The sequence below is a fragment of the Rhinolophus sinicus genome, chromosome 12, assembly GCF_057876585.1.
Source record: "Rhinolophus sinicus isolate RSI-liver-muscle chromosome 12, RSI-T2T, whole genome shotgun sequence".
NCBI classification, from domain to species: domain Eukaryota; kingdom Metazoa; phylum Chordata; class Mammalia; order Chiroptera; family Rhinolophidae; genus Rhinolophus; species Rhinolophus sinicus.
The window spans coordinates 51,936,688-51,953,253 of record NC_142512.1 but is presented as its reverse complement, the minus strand read 5'-3'; the positions used below and the strand labels follow the sequence as shown (position 1 = coordinate 51,953,253).

Genomic DNA, 16,566 nt, shown 5'->3' with positions numbered 1-16,566 from the left:
GGGGACTCAAGAACAAGTGAACGGGCTGTGGCCAGCTGAGGGGGATCAGGGACGAGGAGCAGCTGAAGGCCCGCCCCCAAGTGTGTGGCTGACACACCTGGATGAAGACCCAGACTGATGAGCTGCTCAGAGTTGCTCCAGAGATAAGGCGGGAGCTGTCAGCTGACCCTGAGGGCGGTGGGGGAGGAGCTGCGTGACTGAGGGACACAGAGGAGAGGGGCATCCACGTGGACCAGAGCATCGGGTCTCCTGCAGGACACGGGGCTTGGGCACGACATCTCAGAAACTAAGTGGGACCCAGGACAGGGTCAGGAAGGGACGGCCTGGCCTATCTGCTTCCTCCAAGCCTGGTCCTAGGCGTTGGGGTCCATCCACAGAAACGAGAAGCCAGCTCTGTGCCAGGGGAGAGGGAGCTGTTAGGACGTGCACCCCTGGAGCCCCTTTCACCGCATCCTGAACAGGACAGTGACCCCCCAGGTGCCAATGGTAGAAGGGGGCAGCAGGCACCTCAGGCCCACCAAGCCCTCATGGTCCTGTGAAGGGAGCTGTTATCTGTCAGAAGGCCCGTGCCCCACTGCATGCCCTCCAATCTCTTGATTTAGCCAGATGGGCACCAGATGGCACCAGGATTTGTGGCCGCCCGCCAGGGCTGGACCTGGCTCTAAGACAGGCCCCTGAGCTGCAGCCTCACCCAGCTCCCCACGTGCCCTCAAGTGGCAACTGGTCCAGAACCCTCGGTGCTGCAGTCTGGGCTGTCAGGGCTGGAGCCTGTTTCGGGGAACCCGCATGCTGGTGGTGGCGATCGGAGAGTGAGGGAGATTCCAGCACCCTTCAGGTCTAAGGGGGAGACACGCCTTGTGCATGAGACAGCCAGGAGACACATTGGGAGACAACTCTGAAAATCAGAGGCTGGGACTGCAGGCCCAAGGCCCAGGGCCCTTTTCAGTGGTGAGGGTCCCTGTCGGGTCCACCCCGCCCTGCCCCAGCTTCTCAGCTGCTCGGCCCTGTGAGGGTTCAGGGTGGCCTTCGGACCCGACTTGACCTGCGCTGCTGGTCACCTGGACCCACAGGCTTCCGAGCCTCAGGAACAAATGGCCAAAGTGGTGGGGACAGCCCAGAAGAGGACAGGAGAGATGGCTCATTCGGGAGTGGGGAGGTGAACGTGACTTAAAGTGTGGCTTTCACCTTCCCCTGGGAGAGATATGTCACAGGTGTGACCAGGAACTCACCTTCCTGACTCTCCAAAGTGGATGGCAAGCCCTTCTCCAGGCACCTGAAAAGGCCCAGGAGACCTGAACACATCAGCCTGCTGAAGTCCTCATGGTGTGGCAAGGGCTGGGTCCCCAGCCTGGACCACCAGGCCTGTCCCAGGGGCTGGCCCAGGAGGCCCCTGCTCTGTGAGACAGTACAGAAGAGCTGCCACCTTCCCGCGCCCAGCCCAACACCCCCAGGCCAAGGGAAAGGAGGCTGAGAACAGGCAGGGGGTTAGAGCCTCGCTACTCAAAGTGACTGAAGTTCACCGACCTGCGGTCCCTGGCACCGACGTCTTACGGAATGCAGAATCTTGTTAGCAACGCAGACTCCCAAGCCTAGACCTAATGAATCAGAACTGCATCTAGGGACACCGCCCGCGACCTGGACGCCATTCGAGTCTGGGAAGCAGTGATTAGTGCGAACACACTACCTCAAACTTTTCCTAGCACCTTAAGCTTTCCTTCAAATAGATTGATACACAGAGCCTGCTCTGACAGGGGAGCGGGCGGAGATGCCACGCTTTGTCCTGGCCATCCCCGCGCAGGCCTGAGACCCCTCTGTGAAAACCCAGGAAATCCCCTGAGCAAGTTGCAAACCACTGTGCAACAATCCCACGACCTGGCAATGCCACTCCTGAATGTTTACCTTACAGAAAGGAGGGCCAGTGTGCCCCCAAAAGATACATACACACATGCTCACAGCAGCTTAATACAGAGGTAATATTAAATACTCAAAACAACCCAAGTGTCCACCAACAAGAGAACGGATACAGAAAATGGACGACAGTCACAAAATGGAATACTATGTAGCCACGAAAAGAATTTTCCAGCTACATGTCTCAGCGACACACGGCAATATTGACGAATCTCACAGACGTAATGTTGGGGGAAACAAATCAGACTAAACAGCAGAGATGGTGAGGTTTAATTTATGTAAAGCACAAAGTCAGAGAAACTTATCTGCAGTGAGAGGTCAGAATAGTAGCTGCCTTTGGTAGGGGAGGGAGCACGAGGGAGTCTCCTGGGAGCCAGGAACATAATTGGGATGGTGTCACAGACACACGTACTGAGGTGCACTGTGCAGTTTCTTACACGTTATGCCTAATGAAAAAAAAAAAAGTAACAAAAACACAGACAGACCTTTTGAATAGATTAGAGACTGGTAAACAAGCAGACCTCCTCCCAGCCACCCTTGACTTCTAGCTTGCCTCCCAGATAGCCCCTCTCTCAGTCTGTCCCAAACCAGAAACCCCGCTGACTCTATCCCGTGTCCCCACTCAGCAAGGAAGGGCCTCCAAGACGAGGTCAAGATGCACCTGGTGCCATTTCAGTCTCTCCAAAGCACAGCCTGTGCCACCCCCTTGCTCCCTGTGCTGGCTCCCCTGTTTCACTGTCCCAAGCCCACTCCAGCCTCCTGTGAGCCCAGTCCCACGGGCAGGGCCCTGGGATTCTGCAGCCCAGGCCCCTCCAAGCTGGGCAGCTGGTCTCAACGAGGTTACCGATGCTGCAGTCCAGCCCCGGGAGGCCATTCCGGGAAACCCCAATGCTGAGCACTTTGTTAGCTGTTCACCTTGGGGACTTCCCACGGCTCCCTCCAGGGGCTGGGAGGAGAAGGCTGGGATAGGGGCAGAGGGGCTGGGAGAGAGGACATGGGAAGGGAAGAAGAAAGAAGGAAGGTGAGGAGGGGGAGGGGAGGAAGTGGGAAGGAAGCGGAGGCTTAACCAGCAGAACCATGTCCCACAGCCACCACCTTAGTGTCCCCTGCCACCTTCTAATAGGCAATTATTTTCCTGCTTCTAATTAACACTGCAAATCCCCATGTGCGTGGGGTGGGAGGAGGATGGAAGAGAAAGAAACTCCCATCCAGCGGGGGGGGGAGCTCTGCTTACACACCCTCCTGCTCTAACAGAGCCTGGAAAGGACGTTTACCATGTCACCCCACACCCCCAGGGCCCTGCAGCCACCACCTTCCCCCATTCCACCCCGACAGTGCCCACAGCCCCCACATCAGAGCTCAAGCTCCAGCCTCTCTCCTCATCAAAGTGACTTTGGTTAGTTCTGGTTTTTCACTTTGTGATGAGAAACCCAGAGCAGAAAATCAGGACCCAAGGTGGGGGCAGCCGTGACCGATTCGTACTCTGGGAATCCAGAGGCTGCAGCTGAACCCCAAGGGGCTTCTGCAATAGGTGCAGGAGCGGGTAACAGCCTGAGCCCCCTCACCCCAAGACAGCAGGAGACAGGGAGCCAGCCTAAGGGTGAGGCCAGGGGGAGGGGAGCTGGAACCGATGGATTGGGAAGGGTTAAGTACCTACCTCCCAGACCTCCCGGGGCTGGGCAGGGCAGGGGTGGGGGGGACAGCGTGATGGTCTGATGACCATGACTCAGGGGCTGGGAGAATGGGGCTTCCTCAGGCTTCCTCATCTCGGTCTCAGCTCCTCTCAGACTCAGATCTGATTGTGGGCTCCCTGCCTGGTCTTTCCTCCTGAGGCCTGCCCCCAAGTCAGGGGCGTGGGGGGAGCCTGTAGTTCCGGGTCTAACCGGGTCTAACCCCCCTCTGTCCCCTCTCCACACATACTTGGGAATCTCTGGGGAATCTAGGAATTGAACCACTCAAAGTTAACACATGAAAACACATGGCGAAATACAAAAAGTTCAAACACCAGCTCTGTGGCTCCACGCATGTCCCAAAAGAATGGCTGGTCTACTGATGCAAGAGGCGGGACAGGAAGCACACATGTGGCTCCTGCATGTTGACAGTAGCGACAATTAACATCTGCACATCTTGGAGCTGAGTAAGACATTTCAAGTACCTCAGCCATTAGCTCATCAGTGTCTGGTCTCCCCACGAGGAGAGGGGTGGATGGCGGCGGCGGCATCAGGAGGACACTGAAATGGCTTGTTCTGGTAGACACAGCCGGAGGCAGTGCCAGCGCCCTTTCTGTTGTCCCCAACTCTGGACACCGGGCCAGCTGGGGTCACCTCCTTCCCAAGCAGCACCTGTGGCAATTTACCCCGTGCCAGCCACTGGCCACATGCTTTACATCCACTGACTTCTCGGCTCCTCTCTGAAGGAGGAATCATCTCCATCTCCACTCCTCCCGTCAAAGGGGAGAAGACTCAGGTGGGAGTTCTGGGCTGCTTCCCCTCTGGACAGCCACCGGGCAGCCTGAAGCTGGGGGCCCAGGGGGTCAGGGCGCCCTGCTCCACCTGGGAACTCAGCTCACCTGCCTCTGCTGACCTCAGAGACCTCGTCAGCACCTGAGCAAGGACTCAGGGGTCAAGTACACCGAGGGAGAAGGGTAGAAGCAAACATGCTTAGGGGGCTTCCACTACTCCCCACGATCCCAGAAAGTGCGTGGGAGCCCCTGCTTCCTCAGGGCAGCTTGGGAACTGAATTTGCTCAGGCTATTCCATTTACCAGGTGACATGCTCTTCTGTCACCTCCACTCTTCAAAGATTCCTTTGCTTTCTAGATCCTTGCACAACTCATCCCCTCCCCTGAACGCTCCTGCAGGCCTGTACCTGCCTGTTTCCATGGCCACTTAGTCTTTGGTACACACACACACCACACACACACACACACTACCACAAGCCAGCACTGTTCATTTTTGCATGTGTGTTTTCAGTCTTCCCTGGTCTGTGTCAGTTGGTTTCTTCCCTCTGTTATCCCATATGGTGTATGTGCTTGGACAAGTTGCTGAACGTCAAGGCCAGTCTGTGTAATGATTCGTATCACGGGGTCGTATGTACTATGTGCTATGGAACCCTCTACGTACTAAGCATGTTACATGGAACATCTCATTTCATACTTGCAGGTAAGGGAAGTGAGGCTCAGAGAGGTACAAAAACCTGCCATGGTCACACAGTAAGTGATAAAACCAGCATTCTAACCCAGACAGCCGGATGGCAGAGCCCCAGACCCAGGCCCTGGCTGCTTTGGTCATCATGTCACCCAAGCCTGGCACAGAGCTTGTCTCCAATCAAGTGTGCTGGGTACTAAGATGCCCGACAGCAGAAGGTGCCCAATCCATGGTGTTAACCAACCTGCCACCTGACTCTGGCAGGGACTGCCCCTCAGGAGAAAGCAGATGCCTATGAGAGACCCCAGGGTCAGACAACAGGGGAACTTACTAAAATAGGAGCTGCCTTAAATAACACCCAGAGCCAGACTTCCCATCTCAGCCTGGGCCACCGCATTCGTCTCCTACTGGGCAGCTGGATGTCTCGCTGCCCAGGAGCAGTGGCCCACGGGAAGGGGATGCCCTCTGGAGTCATTTGATGCCCAACACAGTGTGCCAGGCTCCAAACCCTGGGAGAGGGGTAGAGCTGTGAGTGGTTCCTCTGGCTCATGGGACCACTCCATGGGACTAAGGGGCTCAGGCCATACCAGCCACAGCTGCTGGCCAGACAGGTGCTGGCTCTGGGGGCCATGGGGGGAGGGCCCCACCACCACTCCCTGAACCTGGCAGTCTTCTTGACCCAGCCAGGAGTTTAGATTTCCTCCGGTGGAGAGGAGAAAACTGTGGTTGGAGACTCCAGGTGCAGGATCTGGGCAGAGGGTTTGGGGCGCCGCGCCACACACACACGCGCACACACACACACACACACACACACGCCAATAACAACACAGCTGTCTATGAAATCATATCCTCCTCTCTTCATGCTTTCATAGGGAGCGGAAGATTCCCTGGAGCTGTCCCCAGACATCGGCATTCTCACGGACACTCACTTCCACAGACCGGGCTCTGGGAGAGGGAGGAGCAACCAGATTAGGAGGGAGCTCAGCCAGACAAACCCTCCAAAAGGCACCCTCCATCCCTGACTAAAAGCAGGGAGGGGTCCTGATTCTCCTTCCTTCTGGAACGGCAGGCACCATCTGCCTAGGGCCTGAGGGCAACAGGGACACTAGAGGCTATTATTAGACCACTGATCAAGGGTGCACTGCACACCCTACCGGATCAGGATACACCAGCCCTGCAGGAGAAAAGACATGGCCCGGAAGAGGGGACCAGGCGACCAGCTGACTCCTGGCTCAGCCTCTCACTCTGCCCCAAGGGCCGCACCAGCCCCACACTGGGAGATGGCGCCTGAGAATCTGACACTGCAGGCAGAGGCTGCCGGGGTCAAAGTCCTGATGGGTGCAAAGCTCTGAACAAATGGGCCTGTCCCAGGCTGCCCCGCCTGAATCTTTGACCAAGCAGAGAACTGACTCAGTGGGGCCACCGGGGCTTGGCCAGAACTGAGAAGACTGGGAGATTCTGTAGCTCTGCCTGGGCTGGGAGGCCTGGGGAGAAACCCTCCACCCCTGGGGTGCAGAGACCACAGAGGGAAAGGCCAGCAGAGCAGGGAAAGAGTAGAAATGCAAGGAGGGGAGTGGCTGGCCAAGAAACCAAGACCCCAAAACTCCAGGGTCTAGAAAGTGTGTATGTAGTGGGGCGGGTGCTTGGAAAGGTGACGCTGGTGTGAGATGGGGCTGACCCGGGGCCACCTTCCTTCTTCAAACACCCACACGTGACTGTGGGTTCTCAGCGTACACGAGGGAAGTCACCCCTCGCCGCCTCCCCAAGCTCTGAAGCCTTCCAGGAGGAGCCCAGGAAGAGGTGTTGGTAGCGGCTCCCACCCTGCAGGCAGAGGCTGGGAGGAGGGGTGCTGAGGGGCGAACTCGGGAGACTCCAGTCAGTTTCTGCCCAAACTTCTCCCCGGACGCCCAGCCCCGTAAAGAGAGCGCTCGTCTTGGAACGGCACAAGGAGGAAAACGCCGGGAGCCCCTCCGCTGGAGCGCAGGAGTTACCCCGATGCAGGCACAGACGTCCCCTCCCCGCCCCACGCGGCCCTCCCCCCCGGCGCTCAGCCCCACCCCCGCCGGCAGCCTCCGCGCCCCTCCTCCTCTTCCTACCACAGGCTCAACTCCTATCTTTCCCGTTTTCCCAGCCCATGCGGTTCCCAGACCGGATGGCCGTGGGCTAAGGATCCCGGGGAAAAAAGGGAAGAGGGGTGAGGGGAGGTCCGAGAGGCGTGCGGAGAGCGGCGGGCTGGGGAGCCGGAGAGGGGTGGCCTGAGTCTGGGGCGGCGCGGACTAACCTCCTGGTAACTCTCCTCGCGGGGGTTGAAGGTGCTGTCCACCCGCTGCAGACGCAGGCCGAGGTGCGGGACGCTGTGCAGCCACACCACCCACCAGGGCGCGATGTACTCCACGCGTGCGGCCGGCATTGCTCGGCTCGAGTGAGCACGCCCGCCGCGGCCGCTGCAGCCGCCGCCACTTGGCCCAGGACGCGCGCCCACTCCAGGCCCCGCCCAGGCCTCGCCCCGCCCCAGACCCCCCGCCCCTTGGACACACCCACTAGCTACCACGCGCTGCGCCCTAGAACTCAACGCCCTTTTGTGGTCTGGGATCTGTCCTGGCTCCACCGGTGAGAGGTGGAAGGAGAAGTGAAAGCTCCCAGAACGCTCCTAAATCTGTTTCTTAATAGCAGTCTCTAAATCCCCGGGCTTCTCCTTAATTACTTGCTATCAAGTCAAGGATATAGTGTCAATGAGTGCAGCTAGCCATCGTGGAATAAGGGACAAGTGGACAGGGAGGGCCTCCTGGAGGAAGGGCCCCTTGTGCTCGCTATCCAGAGAGGAGGGGATGAGGACCCTTGGAGCGCGGGGGAGGGATGCAAGAGCCGTCAGCAATATACTCTATTTCCTGAGCACCTACTGTGTGCCAGCCACTGGTGTCAGTGAACAAAAGCAGACGGAAACCCTTGTCCAGAGGATATGGCACTTCAGTGGGCGGATGACAACAGTCCACATACAAGGACGTAAACCGAGCGATGTTAGGGGTGCTTTGGCAAGAAGGAAAAGCAGAGCAGTCTCAGCGGACAGGACATGGTCCGGGCAAGGCAGCGACAAATCGGATAAAGCTTCGCAGGCGCTTTCCCTGAGTTCTTTGAGCACCTACAGAGGCCTCCGGGCATCAGAGGGCCGCCGTTCTGCCGCTGCAAATAGCGTGGTGTGACCGGAGGACGTGGACTGGGCAGGGAGGGGGAAGGTCGAGGGCAGTTAAGGGATGCAGGGGGTGGGGGGGAGGTGGGAGTGGAGGAGTTAAGGGGTCGTGGGTGGAGACTGCAGCGCTGGGTGGTAGCCACGGGGGAGAAGGGGGGTTTAGGGGGCAGGGACATGGGTGACATAGGAAATGGGGAGAGACTCCCAGGTTCCTGGCTCCAGGAATTGGGTGAATGTAGGAGTCCTGAAAAGGCCTGCAAAAACGCATCATCGGCCCACGGAGGCGCTGTGAGAGGCCAATGGGCCTGAATAGAGTCTTGTCCTGGGCTCCAGGCCTCTCCTCCGGGTCTGCACAGGCCAGGGCCTAGTTCCCAGAGTCTTCCTGTGGCCGTCTCATTTGCGCATGCCCAAACCTGAGGCACAGCCGGGACACAGAAGGCTGGAGACCACTGTTCTCTCATAGGGGTTTTCTTTCATTCAAGAAATTTTGATCGAGCACCTTTTCTGTTCTAGGGGATACAGTGATGAATAAAATATACAGGTTCCTGTCTGCATGGCATCTAGAGTCGCAAAGGTGACGGCAGCAGCCTTTTATCCCAGTGGTTAACTACTAACCCTGTTCACTGCTTTTAAGGGTCCAGTGTTGGTATGTGAAGGGGGGATGGATTCTGGGGGTGGGGGGGCGGGGGTGCCTCGGGACATGACGCATGAGGTGAGAGCTGAGGATGACGGGGAGATAACTCCGGTCGTCCTGGGGAGCATTCTAAGCAAAGGGACAGGAACTGTGAGATCAGGGACCACAGTGGGCAGGTGCGAAGCCGAGTGCGAATGACAAGGAGAGACTGGAAAACTGCAGACAGAACACAGATCTGCAGCTGGCTGCCAGGGGCTGGGGTGCAAGAGGACTTTCCAGGGTGATGAAATACTCTCTCGATTGCAGTGGTGGTTACACAACTGTGAATCTTGGTCAAATTCATAGAGCTGTACACCAAAAAGGGTGAATTTCACCTCAATAAGCCTTACTTTAAAATAAATACCTTCATTCTTTAAGGAGAAGAGGCAAGAGCCAGATCTTTAAGCAAAGTGGGTAAGAGCCAGATCACACATGGCCCCATAGACCCTGGTAAGTGTTTTGGTCTTTGAAGCGGCCACGGCCGGTCGCAGAGGAAAATGGCCTTGAAGCAATTCTATGGGGCCCTCAGTGGGTACTGATAACAGGCATGACCATGGAGCTGTACCCTGTGCTCCCTGGAACTTCCGGGACAGGGCCCATGCATAGTTTCCTTCCTCCCCCATCGTCTCCACGTCATTCCTCCCCCTCCTTCTCCACGTCAACACCGCAGAAGGTGACAGCTGCTGGTTCTTGCCACAAGGCCTCCCAAAGTCCTGGGAAGTTATGAGTACTTGGCATTCTTCTAGGAAGATTAGAGTTACAACTGTGAACTGTCAGTGCCTTAGGAGGGAAGGGAGGATGAAATACCAGAGACCCCACATGGGGGGGTCCACCTCCTGGGAAATGGTAGGGAGTCACGCCTGCAGTACTGACCTTGAATGTGGTAGGGGGGAGCCTTGCCAGAGCTGGGGCTGGGCCCCAGAGAGGCAGTGGGTGGGGGATAGGGGAAGGCTGTACACGCACTCAAAGACGTCAACTGCAAAAGCTCACCCTCAGGGCCACACTGGGTGCAGCTTGGAATACTCAAACCTGCTTGGCCGGTCTGCACCCAGGCAGACTGCAAGCCGAGCGTTCTAGCTGTTTCCACAGAGGCCTGCTGACCTAGACAGTTGAGCCCGTGGAGATGAGGCTGAACAGGAGACCTCCCAGGGACTCGTTAGGGAGTCGATGTGAGAAAAGCACCCCTGTCCTTCCCAAACTAACAGCTGTGGCCCATACAAGTGGCCACTCACCTGGCGCAGCTGGGAACAAGCTGTCCCAAGCTGACGAGCTGGCCTGCCTCAGCAAGGCAGCGGTTGGCTCTGGCCACGAAACGGGCTTAAAAACAGACCTGTCTTAGACCAGCTTAAGCATAATCTATGCAATCTCTGGCTACCATCACCAATTTTTAAAGCGTCCCAAAGACTCCAAGGCACAAGCCAGAGCTGAGAACCTCGGCATCAAAGGATGCTTCTCTAGACACGGAGGGCTTGTCTCCTAGGAGCTGGGGCTAGTCTCTGGACAATGTGCTGGGACAAAGGCGGCCCAAGCGGTAAACCCTCCCTGCTCCTGGGAATAGAGCAGAGAGAATGGGGAAGGCTGAACGTGCTCCATCTGGGTCTGTCAACGGTCACTAGGAGCCCGTAGGCCCCTCTCCGCGAGGAAAAAAAATCCAAACCATCTCTCATGACCAGATTCAAAAACTACCTTCACCCTTAAAATTCTTATAGAACAAGGAAGTCAACTAATGGTTTCAGGCGCTTAGCTGGATTTTATCCTGCGAACCATTTCCAGACCCTCCTGGTCGACTGTTCATTTGTTGTGCTATGTCCCCACCTTGTGGTCTGTTCTGACATGACCCCATACCCATTTCCCAAATTTGCTAGGGGCCAAGAGCCCTTCTCAACCTTTAAAAATAGCTCATTTAACCCTTACAACAAACCATGCACCGTGTTTCCCTGAAAATATGACCTAGCCGGACAATCAGCTCTAATGCGTCTTTTGAAGCGAAAATTAATATGACGCAGTATTATATTATATAAGACCTGGTCTTATAGTAAAATAAGACTGGGTCTTGTATTAATTTTTGCTCCAAGACGCATTTGAGCTGATTGTCTGGCTAGGTCTTATTTTAGGGGAAACATGGTATTATGGTTATTTGCCAAAACCATATGGAACCGGAGGCAACCCCCAGTCAGCCACAAAATGGGCCTTGGGCCTGGAACACTTACTTGCCAAGGGCCTAGGAGCCCACAGCCTGTGCCAGGCTTGCCACAGGCAGGAGGACCCTTGGTTTAGGCTCAATGAGCCTTTTGTCTGTTTCAAACATGTGCATCACATGGCACCTGGCCAACCCCTCTGGACAGTCCTGGGCCTGCCCTCTGAGGGGAGGGGTCTTTCCACTGGGAAACAAGGTATGTGTGTAGGACTGCCCTGCCACTGAGCAGGGAGCCCACTGCTGGCCGCGGATTTTGACCCAAGCAAGCACTGTCCCAACGGGCCTGCACTGGTTTCCCCGGTGACTCCCAAGACGCAGCGGACAGAAGTGTTCAGGGTCCTGCCCTGGACTGTTATCTGGTACGCAGAGGTGAGGCCATTTCTCAGGACCACACAGGGTAGCGAGCGGTAGAACCAGGATTTTATCCCCAAGGAGTCAGGCCTGGCCGGGACCTAATCTGCCACTCAAGCTAGGATCTGGGCCCTTCTGGCCCTTCTAGTAGCAGCTCCATCCACACACCCACCCCAGTGAACTCAGTCCCCATCCCACGGCCTTGAGACTCCAGCTCCTCCCTTTAAATGTCACTTGGATTTTATAGCTGGTCTTCAAGGTCTGTCTCCTTTCCTGTTTGTTTCAGGATGTTCCCTCTTCCTGGAAACGCGTGGCCCACTTTGCTAGGCTTACATCTTATGTCCTCAGCTTTTAAGGTTCCTTCTCTGAGCCCTCCATCTAAATTGTCCTTTCACCTGCATTAATCTCACTGCACCCCTTACTGTTCCTGAACTCCCGTATCTAGGAAACACACGTGGTTTAGTATTAAAAATCCCTTACGCCTACCTCTGCATCAATACTTCAAGACGGGGACATGAAAGGCTGCTGCATTCCACGGTGGCCGGCTTAGCTTGCAGCCACTGCCAAGAAGGCTAATCAACTCCTCCTTTTAACGATCATTTTCATTATCAGGGAGCTCATTTTACCTAAGTGACTTTTAAATCTCCCGAGTGCATACTGGCTTACGTCCTCAAATATCTGGCTCTTCTAGCTGCCTATTTCCATCTATTTTCAAACTTAGACTAAGAAAAGGATGGCTTTATCTGTCCACAGCCCAAGATAGGGGATGCAAGGAGGCTGCAACCAGGACCCCTATCCTATTTTTAGCAGAAGCCACCACTAAGTAACATTTCCCTTCCCGCTGGTACTCAAAGACAAGACACTTTAGGAATTTTTAAAATTTTAATACAGTTCAGATCAGCATGTGTGCTTCATTTCAGCTCCTTCACTGCCAAACCTAGAGGAAGAGAAATATAAAAGTGTGTCACCGGAAGATGTATTTTGAGTTACTGTTGCTTGTCCGGAGTTTGTACCGAAGCTGAAGAGATCTCACAAAGGTCAGATTTTAAGCCCATCAGGGAGGCTTTGCTTAAAATATTGTTAGTGATTGAAACAAAACAAAAATACCCCTCTCAGCCTTTACAAAAGAGGTGGCCTTCCGCTTTGTGCCCCATGGGCAGCTGCCCCCCCTCACCAGGATGGGCCCTTTGTTTAACCTATGCTCATAGCCTATTATAGTCAGTAAAAATGAAGATCATCAAAACCAGGATCAGCCTGGCACACACGGAGTTAAGTGTTACCTGTCACTATTCTGCAAACAAAAGCATGGAAGGGAGCGAAACAAATTTCCCTTGGACCAGGGAGCGTTTCTGGGTGGGCTCTGACCTCTGAGGAACATTACTGCTTCTGTTAACAGCAAGAGCTCATACTGAGACCACAAAATGGACTTTCCTCAATTTGGGGACAACTCAAGAAACAAGATGGTGACACACGCACCCTGTACATTCTAGGCCCCCCCTTGCTTTCCGGCTCACTCACCTGGGGGCAGGGACTGCTTCAGTTTCTCTGCCTTCTCTTTGTCTGTGATGACCAAGGTGTAAAGGTATCTGCTGCATCGAACTTTAAACTTCACATTATCCTTGTTTTTCTTGATCTTGACGGCTACCAAAGAAACCAGAATCAGTAATTTAACTGTATCGCAGAAAAGATGCCACACAGCTCACCTGCTTTAGACTTCTGTAGAGTGGCACTTCTAACTGCAACCACTGACATGGTTGGCTCCCTGTACTGTCCCTCCAAACAGATTGTCCCTCTACAATCTCAGTATTTATAATCAGTGCCAGAAATCCACACTTCCCTTGTATCGACACTCAGGAGCCTGGGGCTTACTCTTAATTGGTTTACATTTAAAACATAGGTCTACAGTACACTGAACACACCTGAGAACATTCTGTACCCATTTTATTTTTTTAAAGGAATGGAAGTAGTTCATAAAGTAAGGAGATGGGATATATGCCGGGATCAAGAACTTTCCACCACTGATTCTTTTCTGGAAAGCAGTTCTTTGCATGTGAGATGACATGCCGGGACAATGGTGAAGCGCAGTGAGTACGCGCTGAAGCTCTTCCTAAAATGTATATGGAATCCTTTTTTGGGGCTCTTTGTTGCTGCCAAATTCTATCTCAGGACCACAGCTCACAAAGAGCCCCAAGTGTACCTCAAACTCAGCAGTGCAGGGTTTGAAGTTTTCCAAGTCTGGTTACGGACAAGTGTCAGTGCATTTCCAGGCCACTGGAGTCACGTGCTTCTCCGTAAGCCGGTCATTTCATGCACCTGTCAACCCCCTCATTCCAATCTCTTTAAAAACACCATAAAAGCAGTGATGTGCCAGCTGAGTCGGGTGGCTAAGGGGGCTCCAGTGCCTCAGCCCAATTACCTGACCAGACACAGAAACAGCGCAAGGTTAACCTGTACTCAACCCACGATCCATTTCTGCCAGTAACTGTTAAAGGGACAGGCACGAGATAGGAAGCAGCAGCTCTGGCGGCCTTGGCTCGTGTTTTAATAAATCCTGAACCTGGATATTCGTTCAAACCAACCTAGTTTGCTCTCTTAATATTCCTCTTGAAGCTAAGCACGCTGCACTGTCCCCAGCAGCTGTCACACACCTATAAATCGAGCCAGACACTCCTAAGCATATGAATCGCATAGAAGATTGTTACACAATGATTAATTCCACTTAGGGGCATGGAATACACCCTAAGAACTGAAAGCAGGGACAGAAAATGTGTGTACACCAATGTTCACAGCAACGTTATCTGCAATGGCCAAAGGGTGAGTCACTCAAATGTCCATCAACAGATGAAAGATCCACAAAATGAGGTCTCTCCCTCCATGCAATGGCTTCAGCCTTGAAAAGGCGATTCTGACACATGCTCTAACGTGGGTGAACCTTGAAGACATTATGCTAAATGAAGTAAGCCCGTCACAAAATACTTGATCATTTCACTTATGAGGTTCCTAGGGTAGTCAAAGTGATTGAGTACCAGGGTGGCTGCCAGGGGTTGGAAGGGATGGGGAGTTATTGTTTAATGGGTAGTTTCAGTTTTGCAAGATCAAGAGCTCTGGAGATGCGATGTGAATGCACTTAATACCAGTGAACTGTAAACTCAAGAACTGTAAATTTTGTTAGGTATATTTTAGAATCAAAAACATTAACACTTACTGGACACCCTATTGCATCCAGGGGACCACGACCCCCACCCACATAGGACACCCCGACTCCAATCAGGCTCCCAAACAGAATTACAACGCAAATGATTGGATGGATTCAATGTCATTTCTTCAACGTACTAAGGTCTCTAATGGATCACCTGGTGCGATCCCTGCTCCAATCCCATGAGACGGATCCTATTACTACCCCTTCAACTGGACTAATCGGTGGTGTCAGCTAACTTGACAGCTCCCTACTGACAGAGCTAGGACTCGACCCAGGCAGCAACCCCAAATTCCCTGGTCTGAACTCAAACTGACATGAAGATCTCTTTAGAGTAGCACGACAGCCACCAACACACGCACACTGTCACCTGTGGTCCCCACAACCACCAGGGAGGGCAGACATGCTCACCAGATGCTACCTGTTCCCAAAGGTGGTCAACAGTTCATCCAGTACCAGAGGCTCAAAGGCAACAGCCTGTTTCAAGTCACAGGGACACAAATACGATCCTCCCTGGGCTCGTGAACCCTCTAAAAGGCTCTCCCCACGCACCCCTCTATGACCGACAGAGAGCATTTGACACGGTCAGTGTCCCAGCCCAAGCAATGTCACCCAGACCCTGCCACTTTTACAAATGAGCCGCTGTTCTCTTTAGGACAAATCTGTGAGCGGGACAGGAAGCTACACGGGGTGTTTGATGTAGCAGAGAAAAGATGACTATGACTGAGGTAAGTAACGCAACGTGTGAATTCAGCTCTATCGTGTATTAAGCCCCCAAACCTCCTTCAACCACAATAAAGGGGTAACAGAACTCTCTGCTGCAGCTGGTGTGAAAAACGAGCCTGCAGGGGCACCTGGGGCCAGCACACAACGGAACCCAACGCACGGCGCTAAGTCAGGGCTTACGGGACTCGCCTTTCCAGACCTGCACCCAGTCAAGGCTTCTCCCAAAGCGCCAAACCAAAAGCACAACGAACCCGGGGCAGTTTTTAAAATATTCACAATGAGCTAAGGAAGACAAGGCATTGGCCACCGAAGTGTCTCCCGGGAAGGAGGACAAAATCGCTGCTCTCCCGACAGCCAGGCACACGCTTCAGCGGCCTCCCGCCTCCCGCCGGACACTTTGGGGGCGACGCCCCAGGAGCGGCACCAGCGCAGGGCCCGCTCCACGCACACGGGTCGTTATCGTTTCCTCGTCTTGCAGGTCACAGCGCTTCCTTACATTTGGCGTCCTTTCGCCGGGCTGTGAGCAGGAAGTCCTTGATTTCTTCGATTTTGCGAGGCTGCAACACAAAAGAAACGGGGAATGAATTACGGAGACAGACCTTTTCTGCCGATGGTCAAGTCCAGCAGCCCAGCGCCTCCCCGGGAAGGTCCCAGGCCGGGGCCCTACTCACCATGGCTACGAGGCGCGGAGAACGCGCGGCCGGCACCTGCGGGGAAGACAAACGTTAGCGCTGACAGGGCGCGGGGACCTGCGGCGACCACCGCTTCCCCTCCCCGCCCCTTCCGAAATGCCGGCCCCATCGCACGCCATCCTCCTTACCCGCACCCTTGACCCAGGATGAGGGTCCGCAAATTTCACCCGGCCAAGGATTACCTCGGATTACCCCTGCAATCCCCACAAACCTGCCGAGAGACACTCACAGCGCGCGGCAAGAAGCAAGAAGGATGAGAAAGGACGACACTTCCGTTTCCGGTCAGTTAAACCCTCCCCCAGGGGAACCTGGGTACGGTGTCTTTAAAGGGTCAAAAATCATGTACTCATTTGTCCTTCCGTTGTAGCAGTTCTGCCCCCTTCTGGCGTAGATTAATAGAGCAGCTCCACGAATGTAATAGGCAGCCTCCCTCCTCCAGTCTCTCTCCTTTTCCGCCCACAATGCCCCCCAAACCCCTTGGCTTTCATAGG

General features: G+C 54.5%; 2 protein-coding genes across 3 annotated transcripts in view; both read right to left on the bottom strand.

Annotated features, from left to right (window-relative positions):
• Window positions 1–7,538, bottom strand: part of TTYH2 (tweety family member 2) — a 34,522-nt gene extending 26,984 nt beyond the window's left edge. The window contains exon 1 of one of the 2 annotated variants that reach the window (XM_019740450.3): window positions 7,335–7,538. In XM_019740450.3, the coding sequence (XP_019596009.3) occupies window positions 7,335–7,463 (129 nt within the window). In that variant the 5' untranslated portion in view covers window positions 7,464–7,538. Of the gene's footprint in view, window positions 1–97; window positions 1,166–7,334 lie in introns of those variants that run through there. The other variant, XM_019740449.3, reaches the window with a different exon arrangement.
• Window positions 7,539–12,324: 4,786 nt separating this feature from the next.
• On the bottom strand, window positions 12,325–16,343 carry RPL38 (ribosomal protein L38). The gene is made up of 5 exons (XM_074319858.2): window positions 16,287–16,343; window positions 16,055–16,090; window positions 15,880–15,940; window positions 12,980–13,102; window positions 12,325–12,398 (listed from the first exon to the last, which is right to left on the bottom strand). The coding sequence occupies exons 2-5, from the start codon at window positions 16,055–16,057 to the stop codon at window positions 12,373–12,375; spliced, it is 213 nt and encodes a 70-aa protein (XP_074175959.1). The 5' UTR covers window positions 16,058–16,090; window positions 16,287–16,343; the 3' UTR covers window positions 12,325–12,372.
• Window positions 16,344–16,566: the final 223 nt, after the last annotated feature.

Excerpts from the sequence above, each read along its gene's own strand:
- RPL38 (XM_074319858.2), bottom strand. Across the intron at positions 13,103-15,879 it reads CCGGCGAAAGGACGCCAAAT|CCGTCAAGATCAAGAAAAAC; the intron begins GTAAGGAAGCGC and ends TTTCTTTGGTAG. Across the intron at positions 12,399-12,979 it reads GAAGCAGTCCCTGCCCCCAG|GTTTGGCAGTGAAGGAGCTG; the intron begins GTGAGTGAGCCG and ends CTCTTCCTCTAG.